The 20,858-nt window shown below is 47.0% G+C and overlaps 2 protein-coding genes across 9 annotated transcripts in view; one reads left to right on the top strand and one right to left on the bottom strand.

Annotated features, from left to right (window-relative positions):
- Positions 1-4,444: 4,444 nt before the first annotated feature.
- VTCN1 (V-set domain containing T cell activation inhibitor 1) lies at positions 4,445-16,983 on the top strand. Of its 4 annotated transcripts, none has more exons than XM_040572155.1 (6): positions 4,445-4,735; positions 6,468-6,532; positions 8,100-8,447; positions 10,621-10,899; positions 12,710-12,861; positions 16,816-16,983. In XM_040572155.1, exons 1-5 carry the CDS (start codon positions 4,620-4,622, stop codon positions 12,829-12,831), a joined length of 930 nt encoding a protein of 309 aa, XP_040428089.1. In that variant the 5' UTR covers positions 4,445-4,619; the 3' UTR covers positions 12,832-12,861; positions 16,816-16,983. The 4 variants fall into 4 exon arrangements, with proteins under 4 accessions (XP_040428089.1, XP_040428098.1, XP_040428105.1 ...); XM_040572164.1 differs by having other exon boundaries at positions 16,085-16,983; XM_040572171.1 differs by lacking the exon at positions 16,816-16,983 and adding an exon at positions 13,386-15,324.
- CTC1 (CST telomere replication complex component 1) overlaps positions 15,328-20,858 on the bottom strand; it is a 20,906-nt gene continuing 15,375 nt past the window's right edge. For 2 of the 5 annotated variants that reach the window (XM_040572075.1, XM_040572081.1), the window contains 10 exons: positions 20,523-20,666; positions 20,169-20,239; positions 19,253-19,362; positions 18,785-18,950; positions 18,462-18,548; positions 18,219-18,378; positions 17,682-17,746; positions 17,258-17,420; positions 16,990-17,116; positions 15,328-15,805 (listed from right to left, as the gene is read on the bottom strand). In XM_040572075.1, coding sequence (XP_040428009.1) covers positions 15,645-15,805; positions 16,990-17,116; positions 17,258-17,420; positions 17,682-17,746; positions 18,219-18,378; positions 18,462-18,548; positions 18,785-18,950; positions 19,253-19,362; positions 20,169-20,239; positions 20,523-20,666 — 1,254 coding nt within the window. In that variant the 3' untranslated portion in view covers positions 15,328-15,644. Of the gene's footprint in view, positions 15,806-16,989; positions 17,117-17,257; positions 17,747-18,046; positions 18,379-18,461; positions 18,549-18,784; positions 18,951-19,252; positions 19,363-20,168; positions 20,240-20,522; positions 20,667-20,858 lie in introns of those variants that run through there. The other 3 variants (XR_005823929.1, XM_040572094.1, XR_005823927.1) reach the window with 3 other exon arrangements.

The following is a 20,858-nucleotide window of genomic DNA, read 5'->3' as shown; positions in this document are numbered from 1 at the left end:
AAGAAAGAGGAGCATCAAGGGATATATTTCAGCAGATATGCTGGATTTGGCTTGCACAGTCTTGGCAATGCTCTGATTTTAGGAGAGCTTGTTCCGTTTTCCCCAGGGGAGGGAGGATGTATCTCCTGGGTTTGTATGCATGCTGCCAACCCATAGCTGGGGAAACAACTTCTTTGAGGAGGAGGAAGAGGCAATTTCTTGTAAGGGCAACTGCTAATGTGCTGATTGCTGTCTGCCACTTGCCTGGGTGAATCAGATGCTCCGGGTACCTTCCTGAACAAAACACATTTGTGCCATTGACACTGGGAACGCTGCTGCCCCGGGAGTAACCTCAGCCACAGGTGCGTGTTGCTAGGGTCTGGTAACACTGCCTGGGGAGCTGGGGTGGGGACAAAGGTCTGACTGTTGGTCACTGGGGAGAGGAATGCTGCTCTAGTGTCAACAGTGGGGACTGGTTCTTGCTTTCTGGATGATAATAGCTGGGTTTTAAAAAGTAGAAATCTGTGCTGTCTGTTTGCTTGCTCAGACCTAGAAGACTGATCTGTTGTTCTTCCCTCTTACAAAGCCAGTTTTGGAACCTCTTCCTCCCAGCAAAGGAGACAGATAGCCTTATGCAAATGTTGTTTATAGCTGTCCATTAATCATCCAGAAAGGGCTGTCAAACAGGGAAAGGTTAGGCAGTTTAAATCTCCAAGTTAGGCAATTTAAGACTCCAAGCTGCTGACTCTGAAATTTCAAAGTGAAAGTTTAATTTGAGGCAATCTTTAATGGAACAAACTGTAACCCATTCTTGTCCTCACTATGTGCTCAGTACCGGAAGATGTTGTAAAAAGAAATGTGTCGTTTTCTGTGTCTCTCTATTTCTTGCCCTCCCACCCCTGCATATGTGTTGGTTTTAATTGGAACTTCCCAGCTGTGTTACAGAGGGAACACATAAGCACAGCACTGCCTTCTAGGCACAAAAGTTCTGTCTAAAATATCACTGTCCTCTCAAACAGAGAGGAGCGTGGAACTGAGGAATGTGTTTTCATGTTATGCATCTCTTACACACGCTGTCGCTGACATTTTCCAAGAAGCTGTTCATGAGAATTACACCAGTGAACACAAAACCTTCAGAGAACTGCAGTCAACTTGGTGTGAGCTCCATGTTTAACATGGGAGAGCAGCGTATGGACAGCCTGGGCTGCTAGTCCTGCCAGGGCGAGGGCCTTGTTTCAATCTTTTTGTTAGACTTGAAGGCTCAATTAGTCTCAGGGATTATAAAGTATCGACCAGCTACCTCTCTGTGCTTTGGCAAAGATGGCTGTGTGTCGTGGTAGCCTGAAATCATGTTCACAGCAGACATTTAATGCCCATAGTCACTTTGGGGGGTTAGATGCAAGTGTCCTCCCATTACTTGCAAGCAGACCGTGCCCGGTATTCATTACTCAAAATATTTTGCCAATCGTGTGTGTCCTGCTGATCTATCTGTAGGAGTCTAACACTGATCCCCAACAGCCAGCCCCAGGAATGGCTTCCAGTTCTTCTTTGGTAATCAGCCTTGGGCAGTTGGTGGATTAGGAGGTGTAGTTGGTCTGCTGGGCTGCGTGATGTTATTTCTGACCGGCTGATCATCAAGCAAAGACATTTTCAAGACAGACGTGTGCTGTGCTGACAGAACTGTGCTAGTAAAGGTGCATGTTTTTCGCAGGACAAATGCCCTTGCTGATAAAAAAGCCTTGCTTATATAAAAAAAAAAAAAAAAAGAGAGTGATGAGTGTGAGGAGAAGCTTTCAGAGGCAAGAGGATGACATAGTCTCCAGGTAGGGAAAACATGGGAGGGTAGCTGATCCTACTGTGGTAATTCTCCTTCCTCAGAGGAGGCAATGCACACTGCTGACACAATTGCGCTGACAGCTCCATGCACGAGTGTCTAGTTTGTCCCCAGAAGATCACAGGAACAGTGCAGAAGCTGGCCCAGCAGGGCTTCTTGGCCTTCCCAAGGCAGAAAGTGGTCCACAAGAGCGCTCTGACCACATCAAGGCAGACCCTTGCAGCAGCACTTCGGCAGCATAGGTGGCCTCACCTATTTCCAGCCCAGGATGGCTCACCACCTCCCTGTTTTGAGATGAGGGTTTGCTCTGGCCGCTGCTGCTTCCACCTTTCCTTCAAGGTGAGGTGAGGCCAGGCACAGGCAGAGCTGATAAGGCAGCGCCAGGCTCTCCTTCCATCCCCCAGGGTGGGTCCACCAGTGCATCCGTCTGCAGTGCCTCTCAAGCACCTCTTGACACCATCATTACTGATGTGGGACACGAGGCTAGAATGGTCTCCAACATTTTTGGCCAAGGATAACTTTCATATTTTTCAGCCTGCTGTCCGCCTTCACCTCTCTTGAACATTTCATCAAGTTTTCTGCTTGTCAGCCTGCTACAACTCCATCTTCTCCTGGTTCTTCTCCTTCACAGGTACCTTCTTCAGCTTTCCAGTGACGTTGAAATAAGGCATGAACTTGCTGTGAGGCAACTCTTCTGGAACAATTATTACTTCTGAACAAATACATGAGTTGTACCATGAAGGGCATGTCTGGTTCTTATGCCTATGCCTTCCACAGACCACTGAATGTCTTCTTGCCCCTCCCCCCCTACTTTATTATTATTACTTTTTCCTGACCCACTTTCAGCCCTTCCTGCCCACACTGTTCCCTCATGCGAGCAAGAGGCAGCGTGTGATGTGGCCAGCTCTGGGCTACCAGCTGGTGGGCCCAGCAAAACCAACAACCCTTCGTGCCTGCTGCAGCCTTCCCCTCAGCCAAGGAAGCCGATGTCTGTCTTCTCCAGACACTCACCAGCTTTCAGACCATGTGGGACCAGATCCTGCTGTCATGTCTCGTGACGTATCGCTAATAAATCCAGAAGTGGTAAGAGCTGGGCAGACTGTATTATCACAGATCCGTATTTTTTTATGTCAGATATCCTTAATAGCTCATTTTTTACCTTACAAACATATGGAGAGGGGTAGTCTCCAGCTTGAGAGCTACTCTGTAATTAACGTGATGTTACCCCAGGTGAATGGGACTTGCCCTGGTCCTGCCAGCGCTGTCTGTGCCTGAGACAGACCTGTTTTTCCAAAGTGGAAGTAACCTGATCGTTGCCCCAGAGTTAACCACTGCTGAAAGGGGACGCCTGGTTTGCGCAGTGCACCAAAGGCAGCTGTAAATCAGGTGTCACTGAGGGCAACAGCATGTTTCTTAAAGTTTATTTCCCACCAGATGAGATGGCCTAGAGCTATTCTTAGCTTTTAGTAATGCCTTGCTACTTTACAACAAGTTTGGTAATCAGTGGAATGCTACAAAATAAATCAGACTAAAAAGTGTTATTCCTTGCCAAAGCAGAGAGGAAGTGAAAACTGTATAAAGTCTGCATTTTAAGTTTAAACTATTGCAAAAATCAAGGGGCGTAAGTGATTCAGAGATATCCCTTCCTCAGTTCCATTCAGAGGCTGTACAGTGAAGGACAAGCTTTCAGTAGCAGCCCATATTGGAGCATTAGGAAATCTTGGGATGTACAATTGGGTGGTAGCTGTGCCCCTCAGGGCATCGTAAGCTCTCCTGAAATTTTCTTAGCCTTTGCAGCTAGTTTGGTCACTGACGAGTGTTGGTAATAAGCTGCATCTTTATCTGAACCTCTGATGTTTTTTTTGGTGTTGGTGGTGATTGTTTTGTTGTTTTTGGTGTTTTTTTTTTTGGTTAGGCTGGGTATAGTGCTTGACTGTTCCCAGTTCCTCCAGACATCATAATTTTTGCATGGGAAAGCTGCTAGCTCCCACTAACCATCCAAACTCACTGGAGATGTCAAAGGACTATCAAAAATTCCCTTTTCACCATCTTTCCTGGAAAGCAGTCCACACATAGACGATATGCAGGTTCCCTTTTGGGAAACCAAACAGTGGTGCAAGCTGCCTTTCCTTCTCTTCTCTTCGCAGTCTCTTTGCCCTTATCCCCAAGAGTTACTCAGCCTAATCCCAGCCTCAAGTGAGTCCAGACACTGAGGGAAAGGCTTGGAGAGTCTGCTCCAGTTTCTTTCATTTGCATCCTCTCACGTCCACCATAATGACAGCTCTGAGAGCGGCAGGAGCTGGGCTCAGGGAAGAGAAGTGATTTGGTCTGGAGGAGTTCAGCAGAAGAAAACAGCAGTCAGAAAAGGGGCCATTGCCACACCGGTGTGGTTCTTCTGAGCTCAGAGGAACCTCTTAGCACAGCACAGAGAGGCAGGAGAAGCTGCACGTTGCAAATGGGGCCAGGAAAGGGACCCACAGGTGGGACCTGTCTGCAACCCACCAATGCAACCCACCAGTGATGGGTCAGCTGTGGATCTGCATGGGAGACTGCTGCACTCTGACCTCAGGATCATCCAGCTACCCTAACATGAACTGTTATATTTTATTTTAAATCAAACTAAATGTTTCTTTAATGGATGGTGTAGGAGGTCTCCCCTGTTACCCAGTGACTTAATCAGTCAAAGGCATGGTGGGGGGGAGCTGAGATGCTCCATGCTTCCTCATTCCTGAGAGTTCACTGCTTGCTCTCACCACCCCTTAGCTGAGTTCAGTTATTTAAGCAGGACAGCCTGGGAGAATGCATCATGCAAAGGACAGGAGCTGTGCTGAACACTGTGTGGGTCCTTCAGGCACCTGGAGTTTGGCTTGTCTTCGTAGGTGCAGCGACCATGGCATCCCAAGGCCAGGTCATATTCTGGAGGTATGGTATTATCTGCGTCTGCTTCGGGACAGAGAGGAGGGGGGGAACTGCGTTTTCCAGATTCCTTGACTGCATCACTCTGCTGCCAGGAGCTTTCAAGAGTGCATTTCTTTGCAGCTTGACTCTATACTGCTACTTAAATACCAGAGCAGCTGCTCTTACACAATCAGTAAGGCCATGCAGCTGTCAGACACTCATGCACGGGTCATTGACTGCAGCCAGGATGGAGATGTGTATCCTAGAGACTCTGCATGGGTGGATTATAGCATCTTGGATTTTAATGCCGTTATAGGTTGGGGCATCGATGGCTTGAGAAAGGCTCTGTGTGCCTGCTCTCGTAGCTTGGGGTTGGCCCTCAGACAGTTGCTTAGGTCTCCATCACAGCAGCATGCTGGGAGCAGGACAGTGTGTGTGTGAGTGGATGTGACGTCTCAGGCATGAGCTGTGCTCTGGCTTTGTCACATCCGGCAGCAAGGAAGAGCTAAATAGTAATATTGTATGGACCTTTTCGCCAATGAAAGTGCACTCATTATATGCCATAATGTAATCATAATCATAATGTAATGTGGTGTAAATATCCACTGGGCATCTTATTTCTCAAGTGACTGGAGTGCATGTAACAATCAGGCCTGCTACTCTCCAGAGACAGACAGCCCAGCTGGCTCTTGTCAGGGAAATGCAATGACCGATGGGTGTGAAAAAATGAGCGCCTGCCTCTTGCTGCTCTGAGAGCAATCCTCCAGCCCTGCCAGTGTCCCTTTCTGCCCCGGCAGCTGCGTGCGGCAGGCCACTGCAAGCAGCTGGCTCCTTCGAGGCCATTGCCTCCTCGGGCTCATCTTGAATTGCAGAAATGGCCCAGGGAAGGAGGAGACTTTCTGGAAGCTTCAGAGGAGCAGTGGGAGGTTGTTGTTGATTTCAGGGAAAAAAAGAATGGGAAGAGAAAAGATCACAAAATAAAAATGACATGCTGAGAAATGTAGAGCTCCACAATCATTAACTGCTCATGGGAACCCCAAATCCCATCCTTTTTGGCTATTCCTCTTCCTCACTGCACTGCTCGTGCTGGGAGGGTGAGGGGGCGCAGCAATGTTCCCCTGGGCTCAGGCAGCTTGCGGAGCAGACAGCAGCCTGCTGCTCACATGGGCCCCCAATTTGATATTTGTCCCTGCCTGCCTGCCCTCGGGGAAGGCAGCAGCAGGCAATCAGTCCTGGGTGCTCGATCACCCAAAGCCAAGAGCTGTAGTCCCCTGGTTATAAAAACAGCCTGGTGGAAACCAGGAGCAGGTGTGAGCCCATCTTCCCCTTCTCCCATCCCTGCTGCTTCATGCAGGAGGGACTTGCCCACATGGTGCAATTCCCTAGAGCTCCTTATCAGTCCTGCAATCATGGCGTCTGCGGAGAGTCAGGCAAGATTTCATAAGCAACTGATGCAGGCTCATGGTAAGTGAGGGAGGAGCAGTGCAGTCTTACGAACACCACAGGCTCTCTTGCAGGAAGCTGCCAGATGTGCTGGGAAAGTTATGTTCTCCTCCCTAGACTCTGATGCAAAAGCCACTTCTCCCTCTGGGCATGGGACATCCCAAATTCAGGCAGCTCACAGTTTCCAGACCACCTTGCTTTAGGGCTTCAGCTCACCTGCCTCCACCTCCTTCCCACCAGCAGCTCTGCAGATGTGGCCAGATGTGAGGGAGGTGGGCTGCATGGTAATGTTGTCCTTTTTTTCCCCAAATAGCCTGACCATGGTCATTATCGTCCTGGCTGCAGTGATCGCCCTGATCATCGGGTTTGGTGTCTCAGGTATGAGGCTGCTCAGATTTCTTGCTGGTGCCAGGGGGTGATGAAATCCTGCCCTGGCATCTGTAACCTCCATCCCGAGCATGGGCTGAGGTGCAGCACCGTGTGGAGGTGCCAACTACCAACCTTTAATTAATGCTTGATTTATAGCAATTGCGTGCAAGATGATCGAATGAAGATCGCATGCGTGACTTCAGTTCTGACATTTCTTGGCTAAGTATCTCTCCATGGCATTAAACCACATCCTGGCTCTTGCGTAGCCCTCCTAAAGTACAGAAAAAGGGAAAATCTACAACACATCTATCATTGAAGAAGCCACCTGCAAAGCATTGCTGGTCACACTTGAACCCAGCCTTGACAGTGCTGTGGTGCTAACACAGGGCATTGTCCTCTCCAAGAGGCTATGCTGTGCTCCTAGGAGCCTGTGAGCTCTTGAATGGTTTAAATAATGCCGAGATTTATGCGCACAGGCTGAAGAACAGTGCTTGGCACTCAGAGCTTGGTGAGGAAATCTCTTTGGCTCTGAATTTCCGAGAAAACATGTCACAGGCACGCATGAGCCCCGTCTGCTTGGGGGCAGCTCTGATTTTGCCCCAGGAAGTGAATTCTTGACCTGTGCTTTCGCAGCGGAATTACAGACATTTTTTTTTCTGTTGTGTTTTTGTTATCTTGGGTTCTGGTGTGCAGGCGACTGAAACATCCACCTCCATCTATCTGCTGCTCCATGGGAAGCCAGCTGACAAAAGGGGTGGGTAAGCGTGGAGCAGCCTGAGCTGCTGGAGGTTTGGTGCTGAGTTAGCTGGAATTGTCCTGGGGCTCGGAGCCCCAAACCTGAACACACAGAAAGATCTGAAGATACTGTGCTCCTTCTCCCAGATGGGGGGTAATGAGGGCTGTACTGGAAAGTGTCTTCCAGGATGGGGCGTGTTGTCCCAGTCACTTGGAGGTGACAAAAAAACCTTGCTGGGTGTCCTTGGCATGTGCCAGGTGAGGATACGTGGGGCAGGCTGCATGGGAAAGAGGAGACGGCTCAGGGCAGGAGCTGACTCTCAGGATTGCTGGTTAGGATTCAGCTTGAAGAACAATCTGTGTCCCCAGGGAAGGGAAATGCTGATTTCTTTTACACAGAAGAAAATGGTTGTGGTTCCAGTAAAGGTGAAAGAGCAACCTTTTATTTCCCTGCCAACATTATGCCTTGCAATCAGCTTTATATTGCACAAAGTGAGGTTACAACTAAGAAAAAGTATGAAAAACATGTTCTGGCACAAAAATCCCATATACATCTGAGTGAGTGAGAAAAGACTGCTAATTCTTCTGACTGGTTCCTACAACGAGATATGGGAAGTGACTTTTTGAAGCAGACTGACTGCTACAGAAATGCTCCTGTGCACTGTCTTGATCAGTCATTCCTGGGGGTCACCATCTTGTAGGCACACCAGCATATCGATGAGGTGCCCTCACAAAGTGCCAGGGCCCCATCGCGTCTGGATGGGGCTGATGTCCATCCGTGGGGTGGCCTGGCCTCTCTCCACTCTCCCTTTCCTCACACCACTCTGCTTTCTCCTCACAGGAAAGCGCTCCATCAGCGTCACCGCCTTGACGTCCCCTGGGAACATCGGCCAGAGCGGCCTCTTGGGCTGCACCTTCGAGCCTGACATCAGGATGGGCAGCATAGCAATTCGGTGGGCAAAGGCTGGAGTGGCCGGGCTGGTTCACGAGTTTAGAGGGGGGAAGGACCACCTGCAAGAGCAAGACGTGGAATTTCATGGCCGTACGGCGGTGTTTGCGGACCAGGTGATCGGTGGAAATGCTTCCCTGGAGCTGAGAGACGTGAAGCTCTCCGACGCCGGTACCTACAGGTGCTCTGTCACCACGTCCCGAGGGAGCGGGATGGCGGAGCTGCAGTACCAGACGGGAGGTGAGGAAATGCTGCCCAGAGATACAGAAAAGAAACTCCTGCTGTGAAATGTAGGCTGGCGTGGCCAGGTCTGGCCACTAGAGCAGGTTGCCAGAAGAGGTTGTGGAGTCTCCCTCCTGGAAATCTTCAAAAGCCACCTGGATGTGGCCCTGGACCACTTGCTCCAGGTGGCCTTGCTTGAGCAGGTTGTTGGGCCAGATGGCCTCCAGAGGTCCCTGCCAACCTCAGCCATGCTGTGGCTGTGTGACCTACCTGAGGTTACTCAGGTGCTGGAGCCAGTGTGAGCAGTGGCCACTATGGGGCCCTTCACACCTGGGTAGGACAGGTCTGATGGTGGTCATGAGGATCTTCTCCCTGAGAGGCGGGTTTGGTGAAACCAGCCTTGCCAAAGGAATTGCACATGTCTTAGAGGGGGGAAAAAATCCCAGCTGAAAACTGCTTGTGATGTTTGGAAACGTTAGTTTTGTGAAATGCCAAATTCGATTGTGTGGCTTTACCGTATCTGTCATCCCATGGCGTGACACAAGCTGAAAGCTGACACTATTTTTTCCCACCTCTATGAAGTCCCAAAGGGCAGGAAGTGCTGCATGGCTTTGCTGAGTTTTTTTGATCATGCCCCAACTTCTGAGTGTCCAGAGCAGGAAAAATAATTACATGTGAGAGAATAGGATTTTTTTTTTCCTTTTCCAGAGGTGTTAATGGCCTTACTCTCTCTTTCCACATCCTTGTTTCAGAGAAAGGAGATTATTTTAGCACTTCTAGGCATTTGCTTTTTTTTTTTTTTCCTTACATTTACCACACGTAGCCTACTAGCTACTTAACTGACTGCAAAGAGCCTCTATTTTTAGAACAGGCATTGTTAAATGATTTTCCAAAGATCAAGATTTCATCCCTGTTAAAGACAAAAGTTAACCTTTTCTCTCTAGACTTAAGATATATCTCCAGCCAGAACTGCTGCACAGTAAAAATTCTAGCATATTCAGAATCTTTTCCTGTTTTTATAATTCATATATACGTATTTTAAAAAATTACTCTCAAAGCAATAAACTGCCCATATCATAGTTATCTGAAGTATTACATATTTGCTAGATTGAACCAAACTTAAAAGGCGTACTGATACAGCTGAATTTTCACTTATGGGTGTTTAATTCTTCTAACACCTCTGGCCTTGGTCATCCTACTCCCTGCTGGCACAAAACAATGTGCTTCCACTAAGCTCAGCAGTTTCACCTGTTTTTTGTTGTCTCTGGTTCTTTCTAATTAATTTGTGGTGAGTTACACCAACTACATGATGCCGACAACATGAGTCTGTACAGGTGTTTCTCTAGCTGGCTTTTGCTGGCACCCCTGTGGTCCTACCACACACCTTGAGCTCAGGGCTTAGCAGAGGAAAGTGGGTCCGTGGCTTTTCCATGGCATCTTGCAGTTGCACAGATTGAAGAGCAGCTTGTATCTACCCTTCCTTGAAACCATGTGAATCTGCCTGCTTTTATGTTGGTTGATTCCATGTTCAAGGTAATCCACACAAAGGCATTAGAGATAACACATGAAATGCTGTATTAGTGTTTTATTTCTGTTGAAAGCGGTGAACTCTGCTCTCCTAAAAAGCTGTCATTTCTCTTCATGTAAGTGCACATCGGAAATACAGTGAACATATAGAGGTGTGTTTTTTTAGGAGACAAAGGCTAACACAAATACAACTGAGTTCACAATAGCTTTAAATGCCTTGTTCAACCCAGGAAGGTTGGTCCAAGTCCTACATCCAAGGCCACACCTTCACCTGCTCCCACCCCCAGCAGATTCAGGTGGTGCTGCCCTTGGCTGCAGCCCCATTTAGTGTGAGAGCTACAGCAGGAGGCCATAGGTGTTGTTCAGGTGTTGTTAACAAGCTTGTAAGCGCTAAGCAGAATTAAAAATGCTGGAGCTGTGCCACAACCTCAGATCTTGTCAAAACGGTGTGCCTTGCCCCCGGTGTCTTTATTCCTCTACACTCATCCCCTTGCAGCCCAGCCTGTACAGCCCACGTTTTGTGTGGCTACGTGCAGTGCTGAGATGCTGAGCAGTAGTGCCCTAGAAATACCTGTAACTGCCAGGCAGGCACAGCTGGGCATTTTGTGCCCAATTCCTCGATATTTGCCTTCTTCTGACTCTCTCCCTGCTTTCCCTCCCCAAGCCTTCAGCACCCCCCAGGTCCAGGTGGAGAACAGCAGCAGCAGGGACACGCTGCAGTGCAAAGCACCACGGTGGTTCCCTCGACCCACCGTGCACTGGACAGCCTACAGCGACACAGGGAAGTGCCTGCCTCGGGTTGCCAACACCAGCTATGAGCTGAACTCTGAAAACATCACTCTGAAGGTGGTCTCCCTGCTGCATAACATTACTGCTAACGCCACCTACACCTGTGTGATTGAAAACAGCATTGCCAAGGCCACAGGTGACATCAAGGTGACAGGTAGGGTTTAACACCACCCAGAGACCACGTGCATGGCAGGGGGGGAGAAGCCTGCATCCGTGCGTGCTGGGGGGCTCCTGCAGCACTGCCTCCCCTGTGTTGGTGAGAGGTTTCTGTAAAGGAAGGGGAGGCAGGGGACCACTGCTTGCTTTCCACTGCTGGATCGCAAATAGCAAAATGTGATCTGGCAGATTGGTCAATATTCCCTTATCCAAATAGGCAGATGCCCAAACCTGTCAGATGTGTCTGTAGATTGCATTAAATCTGCCACTGAATCCAGGCATGTCTCTCTCTGGGGTAATGGAACCAGTCTGTGTTTGGTCCTGCTATGTCAGACCTTCTCCATGGTAACGATTGCTCCCTTGGCACGGGGACAGAACGGGCAGGGAACAGGAAGGAAGGATGGACACACTTCATAGGAATGCATTCCTTCCTATCTTAACAAAAGCCAAACAATCCCCCCCTCAACTTTTGACATTTTCTTCAGCCAATTCAGTTTAGATCACTTTTTTTGCGACACACCAGGAGGCCGTTAGTTGGTACTAGTGACAATTTCTCTGACTGCAGCCCACTCCCTTTATTTAAAAGTCCTTATTTGCAGGAAAGCAAACTTACAAAAAAAGGCTTAGCTGGAATTTGTGGCATTCTACCATTTGCAGTCATAGCTGAAGTGCTACTAGTAGCACGACCTAGGATTTAGCAAATGAACTAGATCTTTTCAAACTAGTTCAGGCATGTCTGCACCACACTGGTATCACTAGACTAATAGGTCTTCATTTTTCCTGGCATTAGACTCATTTGTTAGTTTGGATCCTACAAGGAAAAAAAATAAAATATCAGTGCTTCTCTAGAAACATTGGGATAGACTTCACAATCCTATCTGATTGCCTTAACAATTAACTACAGCCACCTCCACACGTGTATTTAAGGAAGTAAGTAGTCACTTAGGTAAAATACCTATGCTTTAACAGCAGTGCATTTACAGAACAGAATTTGATCCATAAACTTTGTGCAAGACCTGGGATCCTAGACCTTGGTTTGAAAGGGAATGTGGCTGGGTTTAAGGATGTTATTCAATTATTTGTCATCTACACCATCCTAAATCTTCAGCCTCTTATTTTAAGGCAAACTTGTGTAGGCAACACTTACCAAGAGCATGGATAAGATTCATAGTACCACTCAATAATAAGACTGTCAGACACTTACTACTGGCAATGTTATATTGCATACATGACTAAAACATTTGGATTTATATTTCCAAGCTAAGTATCTGTGCTCTGTACTGATATTATCAGTCAGATATCTCATTCGGAAGATAAATAAATTAAATATAGGAACACTGTACTGGAGGGAACCCTTTGGATACTTGACTTCAGCTTTGCTATCTCAGGCACATACATCACAGAATACTAAAAAAATTTAAAATTTATTTTCTCATCCTCTCCCCCACTAACTGGAAAACTATTGAGGATCTTGCTGCTGTAAAACTGGTATTTACAATCAGTTTGTAGTATCATAGGATATCCTGAGTTGGAAGGGACCCACAGGGATCATCAAGTCCAACTGTTGGCTCCACACAGGACCACCCAAAAATCAAACCATATGTCTGAGAGTGTTGTGCAAATGCTTCTTGAGCTTGGATATCTTTCCCTATTGTACATGGAAAGGGTCATACCTCTTCTGCAGCAAGTTCCAGCAAAAGAGGCAGGGTCTGTCAGTATTCAGAAAAATTAGGAGGAAGAAACACACTCATTTTGCTTTTCTTCTGTGTTCTCCATTCTGGTAGCCTCTCACTATTCTTCTGCTACAGATTTCAGCATTACCAGGGGGACCAACTTGCAGCTGGTGAACCTGAACACAGAGTCAGTGTCCTCCTCCCTTCCAGCCTGTCACTGGATGCTTCTGCTTCCTGTGTGCCTGCTGTCAGTATAAAACATCTGGAAACACTGCTGGACCAAGGAGGTGAGCTTGGAAAGAGAAATCGATAAGCATATATGCTTGGTACGATACATGGAAGCTCTTGCTGAGCTCTGTTACAGCAGCAGGTTTAACTCAAGCCTGGCAGAATGGGAGGACATGTCTTCTTCCTGCCTACAGCCTTTCTCCATGCTCAAAGTTAGGTGGGACACGTGGCTTGTCCCCACCACAGGCTCCCTGCTGACTTTCTGCAACTCCAGATGTTCTCCTCTTACATTGTCTACACCATCACTTATTCTTCCCTTCATTTTCCCTTCATGATTCTATGATTTTATTTTCCTTCCCTCCTCAACCTTCTCTTTGACCCTAAAAGTGGACTTCTGGCTTGCTGCTCTGAGCGCTCTCCGAGCCTCAAATACAGTTCAAGGCTGCAAGGCCAGGTGAAAAAAAACCAAAAAAAAACCCCACAGAACAAATGCCTTTGCTATTGATTAGCATTGCAGCAAACTGGTGATGGAGAGCTACAGAAAAATTAGCTATAAAATGATCAACTCTGTCCTTCCATGCAGAACAGTCATTACAGCTACCCTGACGCGGAACATGCTTCATGCTTTCTTCCCTCTTGGGTTGAGAAATTTTTAAGACCAACTCCCAGTTCCAAGAGCACGTAGTGGCACAAAGTGAAGCCAGTTGATTTTTCCTTTGTATTTGTTACTCATGCCAACAACAGGATACTTTGGCTTCAGAAAGAGAGTGAGGATTGTGATAAGAACAGTTGCATAAATAAAGGAAAAACTCTGATCATGGGAACGAGATGTGTTCTCTTGTCTGAAGTAACACAGTGACCAGAACTCTGATCGTGGACAGAGATAAACAGAAAAAGGGTTACCTGTAACGGATCTGGGAAATGGTCCTTCAAACCCAGAACACTAAAAGCAGGCAAATCAAAGAGATTTGATTTATCTGTCTCATGTTTTGTGATTCTCTGAATATATTAATAAAACTGTAAGTAATCTATTTAATCTTCTCAGAAAACCATAATGAATCTCCTTTTCTGAAAAAGGCATTGTGAATGGCAAAACCCTGATGGATTAGAAAATACCTAACAGGCTAACTGATGGATTAGAAAATAGCTAACACTGGAGTAAATGTTAGGTTTTCAACCTCACAAAGGTAAACAGCCTCTGAAGTCCTTTATTAGGATGAATGATTACATTTGTAACAGGAATTAAGAGGAGTAGGAGAGTAGTAATAGAGGAAGCAGACAGATGACTAAAATAATGAGGAGGAAAAGAGGGAGAATAGTATTACTGGAAAGTTCAAGTTCAGAAATAAACCCAGTTATTCAACACAATTAAGACTACACATACAAATTTGCCTTTTTGTTTTTTAAAGTCTCTTATCTAGCACTTCCTATCTATTTCTGAAGCACTGTTTGTTACTACTTCATTTTACAGGATACTTTCAGTTGCACTTTTTAATCAGATTTTGATCTCTGTATCTTAGGTCCTTACAGTCAATGTTTTCCTCGGGCTGAGATAAGCTTATTTTTGTTTGCTTTTGTTTTTCTTGGGGGAGAGGGGTGAGCTTCAGCAAAATCTTTTACCATTTCTAAGAAAGCCTCTGCAGGAGGTGGGGAAAAAAAACAACAAAAAACTGTCACAGCAAAACTTGTGCAGACCTTTCCTTTAAGCTGTTTTGCAGCCTCCTTTACGATGGAGTATCAGAACTTTGTTGAACGAATAGAGGCACTGGTCAGGTCTTGGGCCACTTGTGCTTTGTTCTGGAAGTGCCCAGCAGGCCTTGAAAGTGAAGACACTTTACACATGCTCAGTAAACCCATCACCTGAAGTTTAATTATAAATGAACAAATGAAACCCAAAATAGAGTAGCTGTTCAAATACGCACTACACACTGAGTAAGGTGGGGAAGTGAATTTACTAACCTGTAGCACAGGATGAAGGATCTGGATGTTATTTTGACAAAAACAAGTGCAGAACACTCAGCCATCACTGCAAGCAGATGTCAAGTGGTGATCTCCCTCCCGTGTGTCGTACCAGCTAGGCTGCCATGCCGCTACAGATACAGGCACGTACCCTTGCAGTCGTTCCCTTCCCAATCAGTGGCAGATGGACAAACCTGTAGCATGTTGTGAACTCGTACCAGAGCTCACTGCATCCTTCTTGTTCCCAGCCCCAGGTAACGTTCAGGCCACTGTTTAAACTGTAAAACAACGCTTGTATAGTGCTGTGATTTAGTGCCATGGTTTAGTCTCCAAACAGTAATTTATTCACTTCCCTTCTCCTCTTGGAGGAAGGAAATCATTTAAAATAATTTCAATAATTTCAAGCGGGTTAAGGAGAATTTCCCCTGTGGCAACTGCAGTTTCCCATGAAGATAGTGAATGATTTGCAAAAGGCCTGGCCCTGGCTCATAAACCAAGAATCTACATTCTGCTTCAGTTCTCCATACAGCAAGTAAAAGAATATTAAAATAGACACTGTTATTTAAACTGTATTTTAATAGCTTTATTTAGTAGATACTACAACATAAAATACACACATTGTGTGCCTTAGGCCCAGAGCAATGACTACCATGCAGGAGACACTGAACACCTCTCCCACAAAACATAGTCCAAAATGGCTGGTGGCAATGGTCCAGAACTCAAGAATTGTGTAAGTCCCAGCAGCTTCTTGATTACACCCTTCATGCTGTGCTCGCCAGCCTGTGCTCCCACTGGAAAAGGGTAAAGAATAAAGCTCCTAATTCCAGGAAGTATTTCCATAACTCACCTCCCACTGGGGGAGATGTTAAGCCATGGCTCCCGCTTAGCAGTGACTTGGCGTCCTCCCAATCCTCTCTCTGGTCAGATAGCACAAGGCTTTTTGTTCCACTTCTTCCACGTTCAGGCACAACAGGCTCTGTCGAGGTCCCATTTGTGACACAAACTCAACTTCACCACTCCGAAAATTTCTCAGCTGCAGTGGAGCTGAAGGGGAAGGACACAACCTGTAACAACTCAGCAGATGGCTCCTGCCACGTTCTAGCAGACAAATGTAAAAGTTGCTGGGGGAGGGAAGGCCTTACAGCAGCTGCTTAGCATCTGCTAGACCACAAAGGACAGGAAGATTAATGAATACAGGATTAAAGGATTTAGCCAGCATTCCTCCAGCTTAGAGGAAACTGACATTTACATTGTGGATTGCTGTGAACGATGCGCTTCTCACATAGCTGCAGCACTGAGCTTTGTGTCTTTTCTCACCATCAGCAACCTGGCTGTACAGTGTCACGTCCAGAAGACAGACTCAAAAGCACAGCATCCTTTGGTGAGCTTAACAAGCCAGCCCCTGCAGCACCTGGACCCATACCCAAGTGCTAGGTGTTAGCACGAGTGCCTTGAGGAGAACATCCCCTTAATAGAGCAACTGCACAGCTGTGGCATCATGTGCCATGAACTCAAAACTCTTCAGCACTTTACATTCTGTGGCTGTGGTGAGGATTTCCAGACCTACTCTTGACTCTACCTGACGTCCTGACTAAGGCTGAAAGCCACTTAGTTTGAAAGTTCACACAGTAACTCTGGCTGGCCAGAACCCCTCCCATCCCAGGGCTGGAAAACTTGCTGTAAAAGAGAAGGCTTTTTTTTTAATGTATGAGGCAACCCGTAGAAATAAACCTGTTACCTCAGCACTGGGGAATGGGAGAGTGGAAGGGGGTTGCTAATAAAACATGTTCTCACCACCACCACATACGCACACACCTCTCACTGACACCTTAGAACAATTACTATCCTGGTTGTTTAACCAACCTGCAACCACATTAATTATTTTCCTGGAACCACATATAAAATATTAACAGAATAGTTCCAAGTTCCTCACCACAACTGCAAGGATAATTCAGTACTATTTTTATGCTTCTGTGTAAAGTAAAACCAACCATATATAAAAGTCACTTTATACAACAATATTATATATTATTTCTGTATTTTTGTAACCATAGTTCTGCTGAGACATCTTTGCTCTACGCTACAGAGCTCACAATTCCATGGAAATCCTCCAACGATCCTGTTTTGTGGGCAGTGAAGGCAGTTCTCCTTCCCCAGCATGGTGAGCCGGCTCCTCCCTTCCTTCCCACACCCACCCAGCATTACAAAAGGCAACAGTGTTTGCTTACCAGGCTGCAGGATCTTGGAGGGCTTCCTGTCTAGGCTGAAATCCAGCAGGATGGGGCGGCAGATGAGAGGACTCCTGCAAAGGCTCCTCAGGTAGCAAGCGATGGGATCCTCGGGATCCTCTGCACACTGAGGAAGGGAAGTGTGTGCTGTCAGTGAATGTGCAGAGGGAGGCAGGGAGCCACTAGAAGACCCGTGGCAAAGAGGAACCCAGTCCAGCTGAGGCTCAAGCCCCGCACGCTGCAGTCACTGCCAGAACAAACCACTCACCCCAGTACCAGTAGCTTCCCCGTACTGAACGGACACTCTGCCCCTGCTCTGCACGCAGCTCTGCACAGCTTCCCAATCAAGAAGGCTCAAGCCCAGCATCGCCGCCACGTGCTGGTTCCTGCACAGCACCAAAGCTTCGCCCGTTCCATCCTCCACCAGCACCCTATGGAGAGGGCAGGCAGACTGAGGAGTGGAGGGAGGTCAGGACAACGCCCTGCCCCTTCATAAGTGTCACGTCCCAGAAAACGGGTCTCAGCGAGGAGAGAAGTGTGTTTGTTCACAGCTGGGAAGACGTGAGGAATCTCAACTCTCAGCTTCGCTCTCCTGTCCGCAGCCCATCCGTGATTTGCCTGTTCCCTCCCGTCTTGTGTAAATTGTTCCCTCCTACCCACCTCTTCCCGGACCCAGTCTTTACAGCGCTTACCGTGCACTGGCTTGCCTCACTCCAGTGTGTGATGGGCAGGGTGGACTGTGTCGGGTGCACTTCCCCTGAAGGAAGAGTAAAGCTACAGCTATGTACGGGTGGACACAACAGAAAAGGGGAACGGCCACTGTTTCTTTTAATCCCCCTAATTAAGTATGCAAAGGATTAAAGAATTTCACTGAATTTCCATTGGACGTCTTGGGAAAAGTTTGCAAGGGGTGAAAAAACACATGCTGCAAGGTGATGAACCCCAGTGGCAGTGCACAGGGGAAAAGCAGAGCACTAGCACATTAGGATTCTCCCCCTGAATGCCCTCACTTTATCCCCACTCCTGGCTGCAAGCCTGCCTGATATCAGATGCATACTTCTAATCGGCTGTCATTTTGGTCCCTTTCCAATATGCAAGTCTTTTTCAGACACCGGAAAAAGAGGTTCTGGAATTGGGATAGGAACTCCTTTCTTCTACACGGTAGCATAGGATGTATGAGTAGAAAGTCTGCAAGCCTCCTCCCAGATTATCTCTGGCAGCTTGAATACCTCTTTGAAGATGCTGCTGCAAAGTGAGCAAACCCACTGCAGGGACAGGGTCAACACACAGGACAAGTGGCATAAAATCCGTGCCTGGGGCAGGTTTTGTAGATGAAGTTGCAAGTTGGATAGAAACACTAGTGAGGGGGATGAGGCTTTTCCTGCAGGACTAGAAGAAACAGGAACATGACAAACTTGAAACAGAGAAACCTTTCTTGGGACACTGAAGGTGAGAACAGACCCTAGACTCACCTGGAAGGAAGAAGTAGGTGAGAAGCTGGCAGGGAGAGGATGGTCACACAGCTGGAGGCAATGTACGTGCAATACACATTGTGGAATCTGCAATATGAGAGAGTAGATGCCAGAAACAGCTCATAGAAAACAAACCAGAGATGGCTGGTTTGGTCTTAATTGTAACATGGTAGGAAAATCATTTGTAGTGAGGGCTGGGGAGACAGGAAGGCATGCACAAGGGATAAGGAAAGCCCAAACAAGAGGAGAAATGGTTTCAAAGACAGTAAAAGGGAGGTCCGATCCAGACCAGAACCAGATCAGGGACCTACAGACAGAGGTACCTGGAGATTTTGCGTTCCAAGTTCTGGAAGAGGATCTTGGCTCCACGAAGCAAACCCCACAGATGCTGCATATAGGTCGCAGCAATGTAAACGTCCAGCACAACAGGGGAGCCTGGAGCAACTGAGATGCTGAGCTTCACGCTGTGATCGCTGGCTAGCAGACTCCCTAAGGAGGCAGAGAACAACACACATCATGAGCTCACACACAGGTAGCTTAGTCTGTCACTGAGCTGAAACTGCTGGAGGTATTTTCTCTCTCGTCACAGTGAGGCTACTGTTCCATCTCACACATTTTCCAGGTAGAGTATTCCCACAGCCACCATGCACACTGTACAATTTCCCCCCTGACATACAGTGGGACACCTCCACCTGTTCTCAAATACACAGGTAGCCAAGCACAATGGCTCTCTGAAACAGAAATAAGCAAGAAACAATCCATTACCTGACAAGGCTGTCATGAAATCTTACCTTTCTGCTTTAGAAGGCTGAGAGTCACAGACGGCTTCTCATTCTTAGGAGAGGCACACAAGATCCTCTCCACTATCTCACCAGAGAAAGAAACAAGGGAACCTCTGAAACTGAGAGCAGACCAGAATCATAGGATTTCCGTCTTGCCTGAAGACAAAGGCAGAGGAAAAAGTCCCGACCCAGATTGCAACAACAAAGGTCAGGGTTAAGCACAGTGCTGTTACTTGAGCCCAGCTTCAGGGGAACTTGCCCTTGAGCACCTGAAAGACTGGATACAGGGCAGCTTGCTGCAGCCTACCCCACCCAGGGACAAGAGGCCCCCTTAACTTGCTTTCTGCTTTTTCAGGTGCAGGAATACAGAAAATGGGAGAGAAATTACAGCTTTCCTTTCTGCTTAACTCCTGATTATTTTTCTTAGAGGAAGAAGTCAAGCAAAGAAAAACTCAGCTAACCATAACACACTGGTAAAGGTTTTGGGGTGTGTGCATATCACCCCAGATTAAATGTGCTTTGAAAAGGAAAGCTTCCAACCTCCTTCTTTATTTGAGCCGGTTGCATCGAAAACAAACAAAAGAAAACAAAAACCCTTCCACATTTTCCCTGCTGCACCTGTTTCCACTTCTGACAGGAATTTAGCACAGATCTTTGGCACCTACTCCATACCAGCAGTAGTGCAAATTTTTTCTGGACACCATTTTGCAGCCATGTAGCCTGCAATCCCTTTAGCTTTGATAAACAGGACAGAGTCAGCCTGGATTACTTACACATAGGAGTATTTCTAAACAATCCTTGTCGGGCAGATAATTCATTAGTCATTAATTATTCATTTATTTATGTTGTAGTGTCTCCAATAAAAACCAACGTTGACCCATTCCATAAGGCATAGTCACATCTAGTACAGGGCAGACCAACAAACCTGTTGCTAAGTATTTCTGGAATGGAGGAAATTCTCTGGTCCATGCCCGTCAGCACTGCCCTGGCTGCCAGCTAGAATTGGGAGAGAGACCAACTCAGATGGGTTGCAGTTTATAGCAGCCAGAGCAGTAAAGAAACTCTGCATGCTTTGAGGTACTTTACATCAAACAACTGATGCTTCCTCCCCAGAATAATTCCAAGGCAGGAAAATAAAAAGCCCAGCAGTAGCCCCTGATGGAGCTTAGAGCAGAATGATCTCATCGACAAGATATTCTATACCGATAATTTTCTGAGCTAGTTCTGGAGAGAACCACAAGTCACCCGCAAAAGCCCAGGGCAGTCAGGCAGTGCATACCTGGTGCTCGGCTGGGCCGGAGAGCCATGTCTCATGCTGCAAGCGCCAGGTATCTTGGACAGGCAGGCATAAGGGGCAAGATGACCTGCCCAAGAACTCTGCTGGCACAGGTGGAAATCTGAGCTTGTCAAACACTTCCAAGTCCTGAGAGAAGAGTGATAAGGCAAAGAAGATGACTATCAAAGGAAGAAGATGAAAGCTACGCAGAAAAGAGGACTGCTGATGAACAATGGTTTAAAGAAAGAAAAACAACCACCACTGAACTCAAAACTCTGAAAGTTTTAACTAAACACAGAACTGAGGCAGTTCCTTGGCAAGACAGATGGGAATTCCAAG

Source organism: Cygnus olor, chromosome 1, assembly GCF_009769625.2.
Source record: "Cygnus olor isolate bCygOlo1 chromosome 1, bCygOlo1.pri.v2, whole genome shotgun sequence".
Taxonomy (NCBI): Eukaryota; Metazoa; Chordata; class Aves; order Anseriformes; family Anatidae; genus Cygnus; species Cygnus olor.
The sequence above is the reverse complement of the archived record's forward strand: the minus strand, read 5'-3'. Positions and strand labels throughout refer to the sequence as shown.

Coding starts and splice junctions, on each gene's coding strand:
- VTCN1 (XM_040572155.1), top strand. CDS start 4,620: ATGCAAAGGACAGGAGCTGTGCTGAACACTGTGTGGGTCCTTCAGGCA. Junction 8,448..10,620: donor GCTGCAGTACCAGACGGGAG/GTGAGGAAATGC, acceptor TCCCTCCCCAAG/CCTTCAGCACCCCCCAGGTC. Junction 10,900..12,709: donor AGGTGACATCAAGGTGACAG/GTAGGGTTTAAC, acceptor CTTCTGCTACAG/ATTTCAGCATTACCAGGGGG.